Source organism: Hordeum vulgare, chromosome 5H, assembly GCF_904849725.1.
Source record: "Hordeum vulgare subsp. vulgare chromosome 5H, MorexV3_pseudomolecules_assembly, whole genome shotgun sequence".
NCBI classification, from domain to species: domain Eukaryota; kingdom Viridiplantae; phylum Streptophyta; class Magnoliopsida; order Poales; family Poaceae; genus Hordeum; species Hordeum vulgare.
Genome location: NC_058522.1, coordinates 570,059,632 through 570,082,236, shown reverse-complemented (window position 1 = coordinate 570,082,236; position 22,605 = coordinate 570,059,632). Strand labels below are relative to the sequence as shown.

At 44.9% G+C, this 22,605-nt stretch overlaps 2 protein-coding genes across 2 annotated transcripts; one reads left to right on the top strand and one right to left on the bottom strand.

Annotated features, from left to right (window-relative positions):
- Positions 1-486: 486 nt before the first annotated feature.
- Positions 487-6,844, top strand: LOC123453197. The gene is made up of 10 exons (XM_045129974.1): positions 487-734; positions 1,330-2,220; positions 2,538-2,667; positions 2,762-3,210; positions 3,327-3,407; positions 3,507-3,605; positions 5,282-5,440; positions 5,528-5,614; positions 5,714-5,785; positions 6,253-6,844. The coding sequence occupies exons 2-10, from the start codon at positions 1,435-1,437 to the stop codon at positions 6,538-6,540; spliced, it is 2,151 nt and encodes a 716-aa protein (XP_044985909.1). The 5' UTR covers positions 487-734; positions 1,330-1,434; the 3' UTR covers positions 6,541-6,844.
- Positions 6,845-7,617: 773 nt separating this feature from the next.
- LOC123399358 (probable glycerol-3-phosphate acyltransferase 3) lies at positions 7,618-11,214 on the bottom strand. The gene is made up of 2 exons (XM_045093776.1): positions 10,288-11,214; positions 7,618-8,761 (listed from the first exon to the last, which is right to left on the bottom strand). The coding sequence occupies exons 1-2, from the start codon at positions 11,077-11,079 to the stop codon at positions 7,856-7,858; spliced, it is 1,698 nt and encodes a 565-aa protein (XP_044949711.1). The 5' UTR covers positions 11,080-11,214; the 3' UTR covers positions 7,618-7,855.
- Positions 11,215-22,605: the final 11,391 nt, after the last annotated feature.

Here is a 22,605-nt window from a genome sequence, read left to right as displayed (position 1 = left end):
AACCCAACCCGAAACACGTTAACAATGCAAAATTTGATTTCAATTTGTTATTTTTAGATATTTAAACACATTATTATAGCTATTTTTTAAAACTAAAATACCCCTATCGAGTCCGGATTTGGTTTACTTTGGTCTTTCGAACCGGGATTTGCACGAAAAAAACGAGCCCAAGCCTAACCCAAATGTCGGGCTTTCAGGTATGGGCATCGGGTCCGACCGTTCACGTGCACATCTAGGTGAGACAACATCTGGACCCACTTGTAGTTGTGAGAAAAACACACAGGACACATGCACAAGCAAGAACATACAAAGAGCGCCACCATGTGCCTGGCCGTCCGATCTGATCTGGGTCGGAGAGGAAGACCATCAACGGTCAGATAACGTTCCACGTGGAGCCGGATTCACCAGATCCTCATCGGGGCACGCCAGAAGACCAAATTACCCCTGTCTACCCTCCACCCCCCACACGCCTCTCCCTCTCGCGCTGGTCCCCTCTCCGTGCTGTTCCCCGCTCGCTCGCTCCCTCTCCTCCGCTCTCCGGCGCCGCCCAGAGGACCCCCCACGCCGCCCTCCCCGCGGAGCTCCGGCGCCTTCCAGCGCCACCCGACGCTGCTGCCCCCGCCGAGGCCAGGCGCCCCCCCGGCTCCCTCCAGCGCTACCCCTCCCCGTGGAGCCCGGTGCCTCCCCGTCCCCGACGCGCGCCGCCCTCTCCCGCGGAGCTCTGACGCCGCCAGGTGCGTCTTCCTCGCTTCCTTGTATGCTCCTTGGCGTGATTTGTGCAGTCCCCTAATAAACCCTAGGTCTTGTGGCGGAGGTTGATCAATGGCGTGGTGGGAGGGATGAGATGCTGCTTTTTTAATAACCTGTGAACTTATTTGGTGACCTGTGAACTTATTTGGGTAATTCGGTAGTCATTATGAGAGAAATCTTATTAGTTTATAAGCTATAAATTCTTATTATTCTCGGATCAATCGATTTCTTGTTACTATGTTAAGTAGAGGGGTTGTTTTTTGTTGTCTAGTTTTGGAGGAATTTTGTGCCATAGCCTAGTGAGTTCGCCAATTTCAAGTTAGTTAAGAGTCTGGACTTGCTCTTGGGGAATTGATGTGCTCAAGCTCTATGACATTGGCCAAGCAATTTAGCTACTCCCTCCGATCCATATTAATTGTTGCTAATAATATGGATCTATATTAATTCTCAGAGGGATTAGCAAAATCTGACACTTCTCTGGTTGTTTGTTCGCGTGTCGTGGGCATGGAGGATTTGATGTCTTTGGAAGATTTCTTATTTTGGAATCAATAATTATGATATGCTGTTCTGTATCCGCAGGTAGGGTTTTGACCAAGGGGAAACGGAAAGACATGCTATTCCTTCCGTATGAACTGCTGTGATGCATTGCCTAAATTGTGAATCCACCACGTCTTGAGTGAAATCATGGCTCGAAAAGGAAGTCAAAGTAAAAGTGGTCCGAATCTTGCTTCACCTAATCGGCAAAATACAACTAATGGTGATATACTAAATACACCAGAAAGAGATCCAGTGCGTGGTGAAGATCCAAGTGCACATCTTCAAGGTAAATCAAATGGTTCTGGAGGGAACACTGGCCAGAAAACAAAAGGCAACAAGAAGAATAACAAAAGCAATGGCACCTCCTTGGGTAAATCTGATGACATAGCTTCACATAAACAGCAACCAGAAGATAACAGTACTGGTATGCAAAATTCAGAAGAACCTGGGCCACCTTTCAGCAGTACCAAACTAAGAAGAGATGGCAAGAAATCCTCACGGCGTGGCTGTGGTAAAAACTCATCAGTAGAACAAACTCCATTGCGTGTTTTGACAGAACAAATCAAAGAGAAGACTAGGCATGCTACTTCCATGGCTGCATCCTTTTTTAGAGCCTCGATGATGTATGTGATGGAAGAAGGCAAAGTACTGGTTGAGAAAAATAGGCCAGCTATCACAGCTTTCATGGCAATGACAGAAAAAGGACGTGCCTATGCCCTCGGCAAAATGGAGTATATTTATCCTATTGCTCGGGCCTGGATGTTTAGTGCTGGAAAGCTGATGCTGCTCTTGTTGACTGTTTGGTTAGACTGCAACATAAGGGGCTTCGATTCTCTGCTTCGTCTGGGGACAAATTCCCTTATTGCAGTACTTTGGTGCAGCATGTTGTCAATTTTTGCAATGATTGGGATAAAGAAAATGCTCATGTTCTTGGTATGACCAACTATCTTTTCCTTCTTTTCTAGTTGCCTTGCTGACATTTTAATGTTTACTGTGCTAATAATGGTTTTGACTTGGTCAACATGTATTTTCTGCACTTTCCTCTCATGAGTGCAAACTTAGTTTCAGTAAAATTTCTGATCACTAGCCTGTTTAGTCCATGTAACATGTACAGTCTTCTGCAGTTGATGATGCCTTTCTAAGTTATTATTATGCTCTCTTGCTTGAAACTGTGAATTGTCAAATCAAAGTAGATGTGCTTAATGTCCTTGTAGTATTTTCATTTTTGCTATTCTCTCTTTATGATCTAGGTGATTGCTGCTTCCGTGGTTGCCTTTATTGGTATTGGTTTTGCTGTCCTGCTTGTTGCGGTGTTTGCAGTGGTGATCTTATGGCTGTATGGAAGCTTTTGGACAACAAGCATTGTAGTAATTGTTGGAGGTCATATTCTACAACTTGTCTACTATTCCTTTGAGACCACTCTTACTAAACATATCATAGTGTGTAAAATTCTCTAACATTGCTTAAAATGCAGGTGCTTCCTTTTTGTTGAAGCATGAACGGTTTGCCCTGTTTGTCACCTGCCTATATTCAATGTATTGTGCAAGAAGCTACATTGGATGGCTTGGATTACTTTTGAGCCTGAATTTGTCTTTCTTTTCAACTGACGTTCTAGTCCAGTTCCTGAAGAAAAACGTAGACAATGAAAACGGTTCTTCAAGGAACTCTGATGAAAATTCAGACAGATCAAGCAATTTCTTTGGGGGATTCAAGCCATCATCAAAAGACAGCAGCTCACATTCTGGATATACTCAACCATCTAATCGTGGCCCTGGTGATCCGTCAACAAGTGGAGCTGAGGAGTTAACCTCTGAAGATGAAGTGGCACGTTTATTGAACTGCACCGACCACTATTCAGCATTTGGATTTCGCCCGTATGAAATCATAGATGTATCAGTACTCAAGAGAGAATACAAGAAAAAGGTGATGCTAAAGATAAAACTAATGTCAGCTGTATGAGTGCTTTTATTTCCATATGAATGTTCATATGCTGCAAGGTTTGATTATATCTTTGTTAATTGTGGTTACTGATTTTGCAGGCTATGTTAGTCCATCCTGATAAGAATATGGGCAATGATAAAGCTGCTGATGCATTTAAAAAGCTTCAAAACGCATATGAGGTTCACATCCATTCATTGTTGAAATAATTACACATTCAATTGAAATGCATCTTTTATAAGATCATGTATGTATTCATCAGTCCACAACTGTACACACAGGTTCTTCTTGATTCAGTGAAACGAAAGACATATGACGACGAGTTAAGGAGGGAGGAGCTACTGAACTACTTCAGGCGGTTCCAGGGTGCTTCTCAAAAGGTTTTCCTAGTTATTCCTTGGCAGATGCTGTTTAATATTTATCGCGTTGCTTGTTTTCTCTTATATCTTCTTTCCTTAAAAGTAGTTCCATGCATCATTCGTGTAACTGCCTGCAACTGGTGCTAACCCATCCATGCTAGTTGGCTCCCATGTGAGGGAAAGGTGCCCACTTTAGCTGGACTAGAGAATCATGCTACTGTGGCCATGTTTCAATTAATTGTGTTGTATTGACATGTCTTTGAAGTGCATGAGAAGGGTTTGCATTTGAACTATTCAATTGCATGATAGTTCATGTTTTTTAGGTTAACCTGGGAAACAAATGAAACAGCCAGCAACCACTTTACCACTTATGAGCGGATTTGGTATTTGGTATTTGGGATTTGGCCGATTTGTGCTTTGCTGGATTTGCAAAATCGCAATGCATTTTTTTTTTCATTTGTTCTCAGATTGAGGACAATTTTGAAAGCCTGGCCCAGTAATAGTCATAGTTAGTGGAAGTTGATTTGACCAGGGAATTGGTATGGATTTTACTGTTCAGTTTAGTTAAGATCCTAGTAGAAGTTGATCTGTCCAGGGAATTGGTATGGATTTTATTTAGCTGTCCACAAGCCCTGATTTAATGTGTTGGAAAAACATTATTTACCAGAAGGTTTCAGTGGCAGCACTTACTCATTGGTTTTTGATCCAACTGTAGACGGTGTCCTTGATTGCTCTTAGGCTGGTCATAGTGGGGAGTATCATATAGTAGTATCATGCATATGATACTATTGTATGATACTACCTTCATAGTGCATAGTATCATAAAGTAGTATCATAGATGACCTTATTTATTGACATGCATGAGACATAGTAGCATAGCATTTAACATGTTACGGTATCTACCTATGTTACTCTAACCATCTCTCTCTTCTTTAATTGTTTGCCACATCAGCATGTTTGCTAGTCCCAAGTATATGATACTACCTTAGTTACTCCCACTATGGCCGGCCTTATGCAAACATGCAGTCTCAATGATGGTTTGGTGTCATGGTTTTGATGTGAAAGTGACTTTTGACAGTAGGCAGTTCGATTGTTTGGGGATGGAATCATGTTACATGCAATAGGTTCATATGTTTTTGTTGCGGTGATTTTTTTTTTTGTCAGTCTGAATAGTGTGGACAGATCCAGTGCATAGAAAGCTCCCACACAAGGTGGGATCTGGGGAGGGATTATAGGATCCTAGCCTTACCCCTGCTACAGTGCAATGCAGAGAGGCTGGTTCGAACCCAGGACCTCTTGGCACAAGTGGGATTTGGCCTTATTCTTATTCCGACAGCAACAAAAAATCTTCGTCGCAAGGGAGTACTTCACCACTGCGTCAGTCTGAATAGTGTGACATTCCTAATATTGTGTATCGTTTTGTGTCGCAATTGTAAAATTTATTCTTGCAACTGCCGTCAGTTGTTTATGAGACTCTAGTGTTTGGGAAATGTTTATGTTGGTTTAACAATCCATTCCACCAAGGTGGTCTGAGATAAAAACAGAAAACACAAGAATAATAGATGTAGTATACACACATTAATACAGCTTCATAGTCTTGCAATTTGCTTTAATTTATCCTACTCCTTAGGAAGTATCAAATATATTTACTCATCTGATAGCCATAACTTTTTTGCTGTTTTATTTTAATTTACTAGAAAGGAGGACATGGTACATTCCAACAAGGGTTTAGCCCTTCTGAAGGTGTTGATGAAGGACCTTCTGCTCTATCGAGAAGAATAGCCTGCAAGAAATGTGGCGATTTCCATCTGTGGATCTATACAGGAAGACCTAAGTTGCAGGGCAGATGGTGTCAGGTATTTTCTTTTGGTATATGATTGTGGTTTCTTCTGATTCTTCGCTACTAGTAAATGTTCTGTATAAGTTATTTTTCTTCATCACAGGATTGCAAAGAGTTTCATCAGGCTAAAGATGGTGATGGATGGGTTGAGCAGTCATTTCAACCGGTCCTATTTGGGATGCTGCACAAGGTAATGTCAGATTATTCCAACTCATGATATGACCAACTGCAAAAACTTTTAGTCACCACAAATGTTTTCTGACTGATGTCTATATTTACAATTATGCAGCCCGATCTACCTCATGCATTTGTTTGTGCTGAAAGCAGCATTTTTGATGTCACCGAGTGGTTCAGCTGTCAGGTGAGAATTTATATGTTTTATGAATATTTTCCTTATTAAATTTGATTGCTCATAAGTTTAATCTTTGGTCAGTACATATTAATGTCTTGTAAGGCACATCTACTATATGGTATGCCTAAATGCTTATCTGTTTGAACCACTGAAGTCCTCTGTTTTGTTCATGAGAATTGTGACCGAGAAACTTCGTACTACTTGTTCGTTTGAAGTTTAGCCAGAATCTGTGGGCATAGTCTCCAGTTCTCAGTGTACTATTAAGATAAAAAAACACATGGCGAATAGGAAAGCAGTAAACTCTACTGATCATAGCTACAGCTAGAGAAAATTTGCATTGTTTCTGAAATCTGAGGCGTCCAATGGAGTAACACATATTTCCAGGCAGGGTCATTATCTCGCACTCCACCTATTGAACAGAAAGAGAAGCAAGGTAATTTAAAAACTGATACACAAATTTCTGTTTTCTTCTCCAGGGAATGAGATGCCCACCGAACACCCACAAGCCGACCTTCCACGTGAATGCCAGTTTGGCAAAGCAAGGTAGTGGCAAAGGGAGCACGTCAGGGCCAAGGGGTGGAATCCCGAACATGGATGCAGGAGTCGATGAGGAGTTCTTCGAATGGCTGCAGAACGCTATGCAGTCTGGCATGTTTGAAGGGCAAGGTGACCCCCCTTCTCCGGGCAGCGGAAGCAATGCAAGGAATGGCGGCGGCGGCGGTAGTAGTAACAGGAAAAAGAGGAAGGGTAAGAAGCAATGGTAACTCGCCTGGACAGGGAGAAGATAAATAAACGATTTTGACTGTATCCATGCAAGACAAATGGCCAGTTGGCCCCAGATGCAAAATACTGGCTTGCTCTCATACCGTCTGACGGGTAGGGTAAGACGCCATCGAATCGAACATCCTGATCCAACTTGGTAAGGTTTCAAATTTCGAGAATCGAAATTCAGACGTAAAACGAGAGCACTAATGTGTATGGCAAATGCTGGTGGATATGTTATGATTTACCATGAGGCCCAAAAATGTTACCTTAATTGGAAGAAATATATATCATCGTGTCTGCAAACTTGTCTATTCTTCTCGTGACAAACTTTCATTCATTTCATCTGTTTTCATGAAGTATATCACTACTGGAATGAACACTGAAATATTAGCCCTGCCTTCGTTGTAGTTCTGATCATTGTCTGATCTGATTGAATGCTTGATGGCATACACGATGGTGAAAGCTAGCTGCTGAAAATGTCCAGTTATGCGTCGCCATTACTCACCAGTAGCATCATTAAGCTGCCAACTATCCAAAGTGGCCTGACAACAGAAAAAGAAGCTACCAGGAGCAAAGCAGGCACCAGCGGCGACAGTGACGTGCCTCTGCTTAGCCACCGTGGCAGTGACATGTTTCTGCTTTGCGTGATGATCAAGCTCGATAATGACGCAAACCTTAAAACACTTTCCATCATCTGGTGAGCTTTAGCATCATATTTAAGTTAGAAATCTCTGTCACCTTTTTGCAAGACGAATCCAATCATTCTCAGCCCCGCCTCATTTTGTGCACAACCACAAAAAACTGTTTCGGATTATAAGATGCTGTAGCATTGTTTCTGAATCCGATGTATGTTGACATATTTATTGTGTTTGTTTATTCATTTTGATCCGGAGTAATCTATATTGAAGTGTCTAAAACGTCTTACAAAGGTGATATAAACCAAAGTTGCATGCCTTTCGTACATATGTGGGGATTTTACGCGATCGACGAGGGCTAGTTTTTTTTTTTTTTTGTGCGAGTGGAGTTTTAGCTGACTATCAATGGAGAAATAAACTAAAACTCACTGTGCCATTCAAAAAACAAAACAAGCAAAACCGCTGTATATTATGATTGCAAAAATAAATAAATTGCACACTGTATTAGTGTGATATCTTCACAAAGCACCCCGGACAACACGCATAATCCATGACGAGCCGGGACACGCATACGCACTGTACACCATCAGCAGCGACAACAAGCTAATTAAGCTTTGTAGTACAGTATTGTATTGTACTGCTAGTCGTCAATAATAGAGTTCGCTGGCATCAGCTGCAGCTAATTCTTCATGCCGCCGTCGTGGGCGCCGACGACCCCTTCGTTGCCGGCGAGGATGAGGTACTTGTCCCTCCTCGTCAGCCCGGTGCGCTCGTACCCGAGCGCCTCCGCCACCCGCCGCTGCACCTCGTTCGCCACGGCCCGCGCCTCCTGGCCGCCGCACTCGACGGGGTCGAGGAACTGCACTAGGTACGACGGCACGGGGTTCATGAGCAGGTAAAGCGGGTCCAGCATCTTCCTGCCCCCCGCCGTCGTGCCGTGGAACATGTCCACCGCCAGGTGCAGCGCCACGGGCACCACGTCCACGCCGCCGGCCGCCAGCTCCGCGAACAGCGGGCTGAACCGCAGCAGGAACGGCTCCCTGCACGTCGTCCCCTCCGGGCACACCACCAGCCCGCCGCGGCCGCCGCGGCGGGCGAGCTGGGCCTGCATGGCCGCGCGGTCGGCGGCGCGGTCGCGGGTGAGGCGGAACGTGGGGATCGGCGCGAGCATCTCCGACAGGCGGCTGATGCTGTATGTGGCCGCGGCGAGGTCGCGCCGGCCGGCGGCCGCGGACACGCAGAGCGGGTCCAGCAGCGACCGGTGGTTGCACGCGAAGAGGTTGCTCTTGCTCTTGCTCTTGTCGACCCCGGCGTACTTCGGCGGCGACGACGCGATCATGCGGTTGTGCATGCCGAGGGCGGCGAGGAGCGGTACGGAGAGGGAGAACGGGAGGAGGAGAAACACGGCGGTGCGGAGCAGGGCGAGCGGCGCGCCGAGCGGGAGCCACGCGAACATGGCGAGCGTGGCGGCGGGCGTCGGCCGGAACGCGGTGCGGCCATCGTGGAACACCAGGGGCTTCGGGTACCGCCGCGGGTGCAGCGCCCCGCGCCGCCGCCGCGTCGACTCCGTTGGCACGTACACCTCCTGCATGCATGGACGCGCGGCAGCGCAATCAAACTGTTAGCGACGGCTCACCAGCAGAAGTCAAAGAACGATTATGCAACATGTAAGTAGATAGGAAATACTCCCTCCGTTCCTAAATATAAGACCTTTTAAAGATTGTACTATAAACTACATACGGATGTACATAGACATATTTTAAAGTATAGATTCACTCATTTTGCTTCGTATGTAGTCTCCTAATGAAATTTCTAAAAAGTTTTATATTTTAAGACGGAGGGAGTACATATTGAAGATATGCATGCTCGAATTAACGGCCGGGATGCTAATTAGCTTGAAAGTAGTTGCAACTTGCAAACTAAGTAGCTATCTTTTTCAGAATGGCGTTGAAGAAGCAGTAGCTCTAGCTTTCGAGTACGGCTGGGGATAGCAACATCGACGAAGGAAATACACATGCATGCAAGAGTGAATAAGAGCATTTGGATTTTAAGGGTCATGTATGTTTGATCATATCTTGGCGAAAATATGTCTTTATTAAAATATGATGCACATCGTGAATGAAATAAATGAAACGGCCAGGTGTTAGTGTTACTAGAACCATCTCTCCTAGCCCGTATCTCTAGCTATCGTGTACTGCTCAAGATAGTAACATACATAGGATCTCTCTCATCTCCCGGATGGCGTTAAACTGGCCAGTATCTCTAGCCATCATACTGTTGGAGTGTTGGGGATGGATAGTAACACGGATCCACCAGGCATTATACAAAGAATGATTGTGAATTGTGATGACATGACTCTGAATGTGTACTTACTACCGCTACTCTTCCTTTGAAAGCTGACGTTTTAGACGACTTTCTATGTGCCGACTTATTTTGGCACGATCATGCACGGCTCTATGTATATATAAGTAGGAGTAGAACACTGTACAACCACTGTAGAGACACTGTGGGTGCATGCATGCATGCATGCATGGTGGTTTGCAATTACTGATCGAGGTTGAGGTGGTGCATGTGCATTCAGGTCGAGTTGACGTATGATCCATGCAATGCAGTTATATCAGGCCCGACACGGACACGTACGCACCGCGCCAGCCATATCAGTCACTCGAATTAGCTAGGAGGATGTGCATCTTAATCAGGAAAATTCTACTACTATATATGTGCTGGCATCGATGGACCTATATATAGATAGATTTGATTGACTAATTGAGACTGACAGAAACATATAGCTATCAAGAGTGATTGCCACGCACAAAGTAAAAAAAAAAAAAAACTGATCCTCACTTTATCTTTCTTGTCTAGTAACAAATATGCTTGCTTGCGAATTCTAATGACACTAACTAAACACTCATACTAACTAATCCCTCACTGTAAAAAAAAAAAAACTGATCCTCACTTTGAAAAAAAAATCCTTACCCCTCACTTTATTTAATTTTTTCGAACAAGGGTTTGAAAAGCTTACCATCTCGCTTATTTTCAAGAACATTAATACCATGGTTATCAGCGCCCTCTAATAATATAGTTTCTGAAAAAATACCATTGGTGTCTAACCTTGCAGTACTTTTGGAAGATGTGCTGAAAGGAGCACCGCAGCCCACCAATGCCGACGACGGCGCCGCCCTTGGCCCCAATGACCTCCTCCACATCCATCCTCCTCACCGCCTCTCCTTCGTCCTCCAGGAGACCCAGGTAGTACCCTCCGAGCTCCCTCAGCTCCGGCGCGACGACGGCGTCGATGGCGAGATACTCCTTGAGGAACGGCTCCACCATCGCCCTCGGCATGCCGCTCATGCACACGCAGCGCCGTCTTCGCCGCGCGCCCCCGGCCGCCGCCGTTGGAGCAGACGTGGCCGCGTGGAACACCTCGGCGCTCACGTCCTGCAGGAACAGCTTGGGCATGACGGCCATGCCCAGCCGGCCGAACGCGTCCTTCCGGAGCCCCGCGAAGGTCACCATCGCCATGGCCTTCATGGCGAGCTTGTCCGTGAGGAGGCGGAGGAGAGGGTAGAGAAGCAAGAGGAGGAGGCCACGGAGAAGCCCGCCGGCCTCGAGGGCGACGAGCATGAAGTAGGGGAAGGTGGATGAGGACATCAGTAGGCCGCCCTCCACCTCGCACACGATGGTGCCGCCGCCAGCACCGCCACCAATATTGTTGCCATCGTCGGTCGTTCCCGGCGCCGGGAGCGCGTCCAGCGGCGCCGTCGACGACTCGCGCCTGTGTGATGGTGGCAGTCTCTCGGTGGCCGACGTCGGCGCGGGTGGCGCACGGGGGATGAGGGACTTGAGACGCCGGACGAGGATCTTGTTGTACAAGAGGAGGGACTTGGTGAATGCTTTGGACATGGCGGCGGCCGGCGGCGAGTGCTACCACAAATGTTGAGGATGGTAGCTAGTGTTGGGATGTGGTGAAAGGCTGCGAATGCTGCATGTGTTTATATAGATAGGAGAAAGGTACGTGCTGGCATCTAGCTAGTGCACTAGCAGCGGGGTTAATAAATAACAAGTGTTTTCCTAACACGGTAGAGATGCAAGCATTCATATATACACGGATACATTTAACCTTATGAACACACATACGCATATCCTAAAGCACCTTCGAAAGAGTAAGGCCCTGTTTCTTTAAAAAGTTCTAAGACTTTTTTTTAGTCCCAACTAAAAAGTCTCTAGTCCTTACCCGTTTCTTTTCAAGGATTAGACATGGACTAGATGTCATTAAATGACATGCAAAAAGACCATGTTACTCCTAGTAATATACTAGAAGTTATTAAATGACATGCTAAAAGTAGGGGCATTGTTGGAAAAAGTGCCAAAAAAGTCCCAAAAAGTCCCTCCCATAGGGACTTCTTCCTTTAGTCCCAAGTACCCCTTTTAGTCCCTAAAAGTTCCTCTTGTTTCTTTCACATGGGACTAAAAGGGACTTTTTTTAGTCCCTACATCAAAAAGTCTTTGGAAAGAAACACCCCCTGAGTCGACATATCATCTTGAGATTTATGAAGTCACTGTAGACGCCTCGTCGTCGACATAAAGATGTTCTACCACTGAAAACACATCGCCGAAAATTCTGAAATAAATTCAGAAATAATGCAAGCATCATGACTTGAACCCCGTTGAATTGAGGATACCACCGCTCCTCTAACTATCCAACCACAGATTGCTTTGCACAAATAACAAGGGTTGATGTTTAACCTTTTCGCTAGCTAGGACCCTTGGAAAAAACTTGTCACTAGGAATATGTTTTTTTAACACAATACAAATGCACATGCTCTCATACAAATAACTTAACCTTATAAACACACACTCACAAAGCACATTTGAGATACCGAGTCGGCACAGCATCTTTAGATTTATGAAGTCGTCACATACGTCTTCATAGTTGATAAAAACATCTTCTTCCATAGCACATCACCAAAATATTTCAAATGAATCAAAATAAATAAATAAATCAATCGCTAGTGTCAAGTCTAAGACTTCAAGTGTGGTGGGTAGGTTCCATCATATGAGCCAATTTGCTGTAGGAGTAGTACAAGTTTGTTGTTTTGTGATGTTTCATCGGTGTTTAATCTCGGATTGCTTTTGTACATTACTCCATACTTTCCGGTTTATAAGGCTTAAACATGAAATCTCATCAACCAAGATAAATTGTGAATGGTTGGCATTAGTTTTAACTAGCCAATGAAATATTTCTTACATATTCAATTTCCAAGGTAATACCTTTCTCTTATTGAACTTGCATGATGCATATAGAAAAAGATGCATGCATAGTCACTAATTTCCTTTCTCTTATCTCTATGAATTAAATATGGCATGATACTCAAAGCACTTTAACTTAATTAGACTCTAAATAAGCCTGATATACTAGAAATCTAAAACTTTTGAAATGAGCCCTATAAACCGAAAAGAAAGGAAGTATATGCTAACTTTCATAAGGCCGGGTAATAAAATGGGGTCGACTATATTTTAGAGTGGTCCAATTTTTTCTTCCATCAACCAATTTTCCTTCACTCATCTAACCGGTAATCGAACGGATCATAATATTCTTCTTCCGCCAATAGCGCATCCCCCACCACACCTCGTCACTCGCTACCGGCGATGATGCCTCACCGCCATGCCCTGCCCGAGCCGGGTTTTCGTTCCCGGCCATCCCTCAAACCTCCCACTATTAATGGCGTCGATGACACCGTGCACCCAACACTCGACCCCGTCAGCCCCCTCTCCCCACCTGTCCTCCACCAATGATGGCCTGCCTCCGACGGCCAGGCCCTTCCTCCCATAGCCCCACCCATTGTCTTTGTCTCGGAGTCGCCTTGTGTTCTTCTCACTTAAAAAATTGACTGGCGTGATTGAAATTTCAGTCGTCTAACAATTAGCTAGCATGTAATAAAGTTACTTCTTGTAAAATAAGGCTGATCGTAATGGTAGTATTATAGGTAGTATCATGCATGCCAATTAGGTAATTTTTATGAGTTGACATAGAATTAAATGAAGAAAGAGAGGGGTTAGTATCATATTATGATATCGTATCATATTAAATGTTGTGCTACTATGTGTCATGCATGACAATAAATGACATATCCTATGATACTAACATATGATACTATGCATTAGGAGTGTAGTATCATACACTAGTATCATATGAATGATACTAGTATATGATACTCCCCATTACAACCAGCCTAAGGGACTACATATAAGTCATGTACGTGAAAAAGTTTCAGGCACATTTTTCTAATAAACGATCCAACAACCCAAAACAGATAAAACATTGTTCATGTTCACCACAACCCCTCTCCTCATCTCTTCTTCCGCATGCACACCCCGCACCAACCAGCGGCCTCCCCCACATCCCCCACAACTGTTGTTGGCCATCTCTCGAACCCCCATCATCTGCAAGAAATTATGCGGCTCCCGCACCCCCCCCCCCCCTAATTAAGGGGGGGGGGGGTTGGTTTGACCTTAGTTCCGTTTTTAAAAGCCTAAGTCCTGTACCAATGCAAGTCACTTAGCGCGATTTCATAGACATTTTGCTTATGTGACACTGTATTTAATGAAGAGAGATGATGAGGTTGTATCTTAGCTACTACCTCCGTCATGGTTTGGAAGGCACAATTAAATTTACGTGCATTTCCACAATAGACGATGTTTAAGGCGTATTGCATTTACTTCTAGCATCTAATTAGTACTCCGTTGTACTAATTCTATATGCATGCGTAGTGTGAATGCTATTTTTTGAACTCATTTCACAACCAATCAATAACCACCTAGGTTCTAGATAATTTCAATGCACGCCTTCTAAACCGCGACGCAGGGAGTAGTAACATACAACTTTGACACGTGGTCATAGGCAAAAAAGAAATGCTAACCCAATCACATGCATGTATGAGGCACAAATCATTAAATTTAGATACTCTACAACTCATAAGATATAATTAATGCATTGTACTAGTTGTTTCTTATGTTTTATTACACATATGATTACGTGCTAAGAGACGATGCATTGGCACATGCCTAACCAAACACCACATGAGTTTCTTCCTCGCCCCCACCTCGGATGCCGCAACAAGCAGCCGCTTGTAGCGTTATCCCCAGCTCTGAGGAAGTCCTCACACGACATCTTTGGCCTCCTACAAAGCAGAAATCGACTAGCGACGGCCACCTGCATTTTGCAAAATCGGCAAACTATTTAGGATTACTAGCTGCCATGCGAGTCAGGTTGTATTACATCTGGGCATGGGCAGCCCGGCCCGAAAACCCCGGGCCGGGCCGGGTCGGGCTTTGTGTTCGGGCCGGGCTCGGACTTGAAAATCGGGCCTGGAAAGTAGTTTGGGTCAGGCTCGGGCTTGAAAATCGGACTCGGAAAGTAGTTCGGGCCGGGCTCGGGCTTGCAAAAAACTATGATTTACACGGAGGCCCGGCCCGGCCCGGAATTCACCTTTTATGCCCATTCGGACGAGGCTCGGATCTGATTTTACGTTTTTTGGCCTGGCCGGGCCGGGCTCGGGCTTGAGATTTCTAGTTTGGGCTTTGTAAAGCCTGGCCCGGCCCAGGATATGCCCAGATTTAGGTTGGATGCATGCAATTGCAATGGTTTAGCCCTAGCCATTGCATGTGATGCGTTGCAGCAGAGAGCACGAGTTGTTGCAATGGAGTAGCTAGTGGCTCTTGTGTTGCTAGCTGTCAGCTTGGTAACCGTGCAACTTTGGCACCCTGGAGTTATTTTGGTGGAGTTCCAAAGTTTACATTGTCAGTACCATTGAACCCAAGCAATTCCACCGTGCAATTGTGCTCGATACGACTGTTCAGAGCTTGGTCTTGGGCACTGCAATGAGTGAGGTGGTACTCCCTCTGTATACCCTCTGGAGTATGTTATTTCCAAAAAATAAAACGGGGACAACAAGTGGAGTAATCTTATTTCCAAAAAATAAAACGGGGACAACAAGTGGAGTAATCTTATTTCCAAAAAATAAAACGGGGACAACAAGTGGAGTACTCCCTCTGTATAAGAGAATGTCAACAAATGTCTTATATTTTGATACGGAGCGAGTATATATATTTTTATTTGCAATTGTAAAGAAAGATGCACACAGTCGGACTATGTTTATATTTAATGCACGCACAAATATTGATGGGAATCGTCATTTGTGAAGTACACGAATGATCATCCCACACAGTCGAGGGGCCGGCCATGTGCGATGATGGTCTCAGCCGTGGCTTGCAGCCACTGTCATGGCCGAGTTTTGTTATTACCATCGCATACGGTTGTTTCTTTTTCTTTTCGAGCTATGTGCAATAAAAAACTACCTTCCATTCAAGCGATGATTCACTTAAAATATGTACCACTGTGGACGATGATTGTTTCCAAAACATATACTTTCTCTGTACCGAGCCGAGGGAAACTGAAACTAATATAAATTCCTCCAACTACAAATATATTGATACAGGGGAAGTATAAGCGACCAGAATGGCTTGTACTTGTATGGTTCATAATGTACTATTGTGTGCCCTTATAAGTCTACCACCCCCACCAAACGGTGGTTCATCTTATCAACGAAAGTGTCAGGTACGTACGCGTCGTCACTATTTGAGTACATGCTACAGCAGACCTTAGGTGAGCTAAAATTGAGCAGAGAGACACCCTGTTTTGGAGGCACATAGTGAAGGCTAAGGGCCGGTCCTGGAGCAGCAAATCACCAATGACAACACGTGCCGATCGACGACGTGATGGCTTTGTGGCAAACTCATGCTCACCGGATAAACTCATACGGAGTACATGCTTTGTATGTGATCACGTACCATCCGTGTACAGGTCAAGGAACAGTGCTCCATGTATTACCTTGTGGAACTGCCGTCGTCATACGTGTGGTACGGTGGGTACAGTATGATGTTGCTTATAATTGAAGGTAGCACATCCATCGGCCCATTCAAACTAGATATATGTATCATCTCAAACACACACACACACACACACACTAGATATATGTGTATTTTCATCATGTAACTTATTGCGGTGTGGCTTTCGTCACCCTTATAACTTTTATTACAGTATAAATTCCGTCCCTCGCGATAGATAATTTGCTAAAAAGAGGCAGGAAGGGGAGTAGTAAAGGTAGATTTTGTGATAAAGAGGAGATGGTGGATCACTTGTTTATACATCGTTCGCTGGCTAGATATGTATGTGGAGTAGTAAGTCATGCATGATTTGGGGATACATATGAATATGAATTCTGTTAGAGAGATTTTGTGTGTGAGCTATGAATTTCTATGGAAAATAGAGGTTTAGCAGCAGTTGGAGTGATATAGTGATTTGTGCCATTTGGGAGTATAGGAACAAGGCTGTTGGATTTTGCTAGAAGGCCTTTGGCCCAAAGTCCAACTAAAAATCTGAAATTCCCATGAACCATTCTTGCATGGTTGTATGCAGTATGAGTGGGATTAATATTTACTTTCATGCCCGCTAGTTGGTAAAAGGTTGCACCACCTTATAAGGTGAGCTCTTCCAGCACTTGTACGAGCATGAGAAGAACAGATCTACACGCGCACTCCTCCGCCTCGCCTTGTCCCGACGCGTCGCGTTGGGTTTCTTTTTGGGGAACGCACTCGCACGACTGTTGGTAACAACTACTTCCCTGACGATGACTTCTTCCCCGATGTTGGGAACCTCTTCATCAGCGATATGGGCGACAACACCAACGCTCGCGGTTCTGCTCCCGCTGTACCGTATGCAATCATGCCTTCTTTGTTCGAAATCATGCTAGAATTTATGTTTCTAGTTTGTGTCGTAGATTCGATTTGTTCATCTACTATACTAGTCCACATGATTAGTTTAATCTTTGTTATTGCCGTCATGATTTACTTATTGTTTATACAAATTAAATCTCGTAGTAACTTGCTCATATATTCAACAATACAAAAACTTGATTATAGGCAATTTACTCTTAGTGGTTTTACTACGCATTTGAAGCCGCCCACCTTCAAGGGGGTGCAATATAAGATATGACGCACGAGAGTAGTCTACTGGTTTCAAACCATGTACTGCTATGACACCACCAAGGGTAATCCTGAGGGCGATCTTAATACTGCATGCTGGAAGCTTTTGAGAAGATCGATACCCTCTTCAAGGATGCCCTTCCGAGTGTTCTTGAAAATTTCATTGTGGATTCATATATGTAGTTTGACAATGGCAAGGACATGTGGGCTGCACTCGAGGCCAAGCTTGGAGCGTCAGACGCTGGCAACGAGTTGTACGTCATGGAGAAATTCTATGAGTACAAGGTGATTGATGAGCGCTCTATTTTTCAGCAAGCTCATCAGATAAAGTCACTCACGAAGGAGCTTGAGTACTTCAAGTGTTTGTTGCCGGGCAAGTTTGTTGCCAGAGACATCATTGCCAAGCTTCCACCTTTGCAAAGCAACTTTGCTACTTCTATGAAACACAAGAGACATGCGTTTTCCGTTTCAGATCTCATTGGCTCTCTTGATGTTGAAGAGAAGGTGAGAGAAAAAGACACACATGATCAAGTTGTTGGGGGAGCTTCTAGTTCCCATATGATATAGAAGAAGAAATTCCATCTCAACAAGTCCAAAAACAACAAGAACAAATTGTTGGGTAACGTAGCATAAATTCAAAAAATTTCCTACTCTTATACAGATCTTCCTATAGAGAGACCAGGAACGACAGAGGGGTGAGTGCATCTTCATACCTTTGAAGATCGCTGAGCGGAAGCGTTACTAGAACACGGTTGATGGAGTCGTACTCGCGGCGATTCAGATCGCGGTGTGATTCTGATCTAGTGCCGAACTACGGCACCTCCGCGTTCAACACACGTGCAGCCCGGTGACGTCTCCCGCACCTTGATCCAGAAAGGAGGAGGGAGAGGTTGGGGAAGATCTCCAGAAGCACGACGGCGTGGTGTCGATGGAGAGACGAGGTCTCCCGGCAGGGCTTCGCCAAGCACCGGCAGAGAGGAGGAGAAAGAAGAGTAGGGCTGCGTCGAGGGAGAGGGAAAACTGTATCTCCAAAAGCCCAAAAGTGGCCACTATATATAGGAGGAGGGGAGGGGGGTGCCACCCCTAGGGTTCCCACCCTAGGTGGTGCGGAAGCCCCCCCAAGATGGGAGGTGCGGCGGCCAGGGCAAGGGGGAGGGGTGGCGCACCCCTAGGTGGGCCATAGGCCCACCAGCGCCTAGGGTTTCCCCCCTTCTCCACCTCCTGCGCTTTGGGCTGAGTGTGGGGGGCGCACCAGCCCACCTAGGGGCTGGTTCCCTCCCGCACTTGGCCCATCTAGCCTCCCGGGGTCGTTGCCCCCTTTCGATGGACCCCCGGGGCCACCTCCGGTGGTCCCGGTGGTCCCGGTACGTTACCGGTGACGCCCGAAACACTTCCGGTGTCCGAAACCATCCGTCCTTTATATCAATCTTTATCTCCGGACCATTCCGGAGCTCCTCGTGACGTCCGGGATCTCATCTGGGACTCCGAACAACTATCGATAACCTCGTATAACAATTCCCTATAACCCTAGCGTCATCGAACCTTAAGCGTGTAGACCCTATAGGTTCGGGAGACAAGCAGACATGACCGAGACACCTCTCCGGCCAATAACCATCAGCGGGGTCTAGATACCCATGGTGGATCCCACTTTCTCCACGATGATCTCATCGGATGAACCACGATGTCAAGGATTCAATCAATCCCGTATACAATTCCCTTTGTCTGTTGGTATAGAACTTGCCCGAGATTCGATCGTCGGTATACCTATACCTTGTTCAATCTCGTTACCGGTAAGTCTCTTTACTCGTTCCGTAGCACGTCATCGTGTGACTAACTCTTTTAGTCACATTGAGCTCATGATGATGTTCTACCGAGTGGGCCCAGAGATACCTCTCCGTCACACGGAGTGACAAATCCCAATCTCGATTCGTACCAACCCAACAGTCACTTTTGGAGGTACCCGTAGTGCACCTTTATAGTCACCCAGTTACGTTGTGACGTTTGATACACCCAAAGCACTCCTACGGTATCCGGGAGTTGCACAATCTCACGGTCGAAGGAAAAGACACTTGACATTAGAAAAGCTTTAGCATACGAACAATACGATCTAGTGCTACGCTTAGGATTGGGTCTTGTCCATCACATCATTATCCCAATGATGTGATCCCGTTATCAATGACATCTAATGCCCACGACCAGGAAACCATGATCATCTATTGACTAACGAGCTAGCCAACTAGAGGCTTGTTAGGGACACATTGTGATCTATTTATTCACACATGTATTACTGTTTCCTGTTAACACAATTATAGCATGAACAATAGACGATTATCATGAACAAGGAAATATGATAATAACCATTTTATTATTGCCTCTAGGGCATATTTCCAACAGTATTCCACTTGCACTAGAGTCAATAATCTAGTTACATTGTGATGTATCGAACACCCATAACATTATGGTGTTGATCATGTTTTGCTCGTGGAAGAGGTTTAGTCAACGGGTGTGCAACATTCAGATCCATATGTACTTTACAAATCTCTATTACTCCACTCTGGACATGGTCCTGGATGGAGTTGTAGCGGCGTTTGATGTGCTTCGTCTTCCGGTGAAACCTGGGCTCCTTGGCTATGGCAATGGCCCCAGTGTTATCACAAAAGAGTGTCATTGGACCCGACGCGCTTGGAACCACTCCAAGGTCGGTGATGAGCTCCTTCATCCAAATTCCTTCATGAGCTGCTTCTGAAGCAGCTATGTACTCCGCTTCACATGTAGATGCTGCCACGGCTTCTTGCTTGTTGCTGCACCAGCTCACTGCCCCACCATTCAAAACATATACATATCCGGTCTATGACTTAGAGTCATCCAGATCTGTGTCGAAGCTAGCGTCGACGTAACCCTTTACGATGAGCTCTTCGTCACCTCCATAAACGAGAAACATTTCCTTAGTCCTTTTCAGGTACTTAAGGATATTCTTGACCGCTGTCTAGTGTTCCATACCAGGATCACTTTGGTACCTCCCTACCAAACTTATGGCAAAGTTTATATCAGGTCTGGTACACAGCATGGCATACATAAGAGAGCCTACGGCTGAAGCGTAGGGGACATAACTCATCTTCTCTCTATCTGCTGCCGTGGTCGGCGACTGAGTCTTACTCAATCTCATACCTTGCAAAACTGGCAAGAACCCTTTCTTTGAGTTTTCCATATTGAACTTCTTCAATATCTTGTCAAGGTATGTACTTTGCGAAAGACCTATGAGGCGTCTCGATCTATCTCTATAGATCTTGATGCCTAATATGTATGCAGCTTCTCCAAGGTCCTTCATTGAAAAACTCTTGTTAAAATAGGCCTTTATGCTCTCCAACATCTCCATATTATTCCCCATTAATAATATGTCATCCACATACAGTATGAGGAAAGCTACAGAGCTCCCACTCACTTTCTTGTACAGACAGGCTTCTCCGTAAACCTGTATGAACCCAAACGCTTTAATCACCTCATTAAAGCGAATGTTCCAACTCCGAGATGCTTGCACCAGCCCATAGATGGAGCGCTGGAGCTTGCACACTTTGTTAGCACCCTTAGGGTCGACAAAACCTTCTGGTTGCATGATATACAACTCTTCCTTAAGGTTCCCGTTAAGGAACGCTGTTTTGACGTCCATTTTCCAAATTTCATAATCATAAAAGGCGGCAATTGCTAACATGATTCAGACTGATTTTAGCTTCGCTACGGGAGAGAAAGTATCTTCGTAGTCAATTCCTTGAATTTGTCGAAAACCCTTTGCGACAAGTCGAGCTTTATAAACGGTTACATTACCGTTTGCATCAGTCTTCTTCTTGAAGATCCATTTATTTTCTATGGCTCACCGGTCATCGGGCAAGTCCACCAAAGTCCATACTTTGTTCTCATACATGGATCCTATCTCGGATTTCATAGCTTCAAGCCATTTGTTGGAATCCGGGCCCGCCATTGCTTCTTCATAGTTCGAAGGTTCACCGTTGTCTAACAACATGATTTCCATCACAGGGTTGCCGTACCACTCTGGTGCGGAGCGTGCCCTTGTGGACCTTCGCGGTTCAGTAGTAACTTGATCCGAAGCTTCATGATCATTATCATTAACTTCCTCTTCAGTTGGTGCAGGTGCCACATGAACAATTTCCCGCGCTGCGCTACTTTCTTGTTCGAGAGGGGGTGTAATTACCTCATCAAGTTCTACCTTCCTCCCACTTACTTCTTTCGATAGAAACTCTTTCTCTAGAAAGGATCCGTTCTTGGCAACAAAGGTTTTACCTTCGGATCTAAGATAGAAGGTATACCCAATAGTTTCCTTAGGGTATCCTATGAATACGCATTTCTCCGCTTTGGGTTCGAGCTTTTCTGGTTGAAGTTTCTTCACATAAGCATCGCAGCCCCAAACTTTAAGAAACAACAACTTAGGTTTCTTGCCAAACCATAGTTCATATGGTGTCGTCTCAACGGATTTAGACGGTGCCCTATTTAAAGTGAATGCTGCAGTTTCTAATGCGTATCCCCAAAATGATAGCGGTAAGTCGGTAAGAGACATCATAGATCGTACCATATCTAATAAAGTGCGATTACGATGTTCAGACACTCCGTTGCGTTGCGGTGTGCCAGGCGGCGTCAGTTGTGAAACGATTCCACACTTCCTTAGGTGTGTGCCAAACTCGTGACTCAAATATTTTCCTCCACGATCAGATCGTAGACACTTAATTTTTCTGTCACGTTGATTCTCGACCTCACTCTGTAATTCCTTGAACTTTTCGAATGTCTCAGATTTGTGTTTCATTAAGTAGATATACCCATACCTGCTCAAATCATCGGTGAGAGTGAGAATGTAACGATAGCCACCGCGAGCTTCAACGTTCATTGGACCACACACATCAGTATGTATTATTTCCAATAAGTCGGTTGCTCTCTCCATTATTCCTGAGAATGGAGTCTTAGTCATCTTGCCCATGAGGCACGGTTCGCATGAGTCAAATGATTCATAGTCAAGAGACTCTAATAGTCCATCAGTATGGAGCTTCTTCATGCGCTTAACGCCGATATGACCAAGGCGGCTGTGCCACAAGTATGTGGGACTATCATTATCAACTTTACATCTTTTGGTACTCACACTATGAATATGCGTAACATCACGATCGAGATTCATCAAGAATAAACCATTCACCAACGGAGCATGACCATAAAACATATCACTCATATAAATAGAACAACCATTATTCTCTGACTTAAATGAGTAGCCGTCTCGCATTAAGCAAGACCCTGATACAATATTCATGCTCAAAGCTGGTACTAAATAACAATTATTAAGGTTTAAAACTAATCCCGATGGTAGATGTAGAGGTAGCGTGCCGA

Excerpts from the sequence above, each read along its gene's own strand:
- LOC123453197 (XM_045129974.1), top strand. The coding sequence starts at position 1,435 with ATGGCTCGAAAAGGAAGTCAAAGTAAAAGTGGTCCGAATCTTGCTTCA. Across the intron at positions 2,221-2,537 it reads AGAAAATGCTCATGTTCTTG|GTGATTGCTGCTTCCGTGGT; the intron begins GTATGACCAACT and ends TTTATGATCTAG. Across the intron at positions 5,786-6,252 it reads CCGAGTGGTTCAGCTGTCAG|GGAATGAGATGCCCACCGAA; the intron begins GTGAGAATTTAT and ends TTTCTTCTCCAG.
- LOC123399358 (XM_045093776.1), bottom strand. The coding sequence starts at position 11,079 with ATGTCCAAAGCATTCACCAAGTCCCTCCTCTTGTACAACAAGATCCTC. Across the intron at positions 8,762-10,287 it reads TCTTCCAAAAGTACTGCAAG|GAGGTGTACGTGCCAACGGA; the intron begins GTTAGACACCAA and ends CCATGCATGCAG.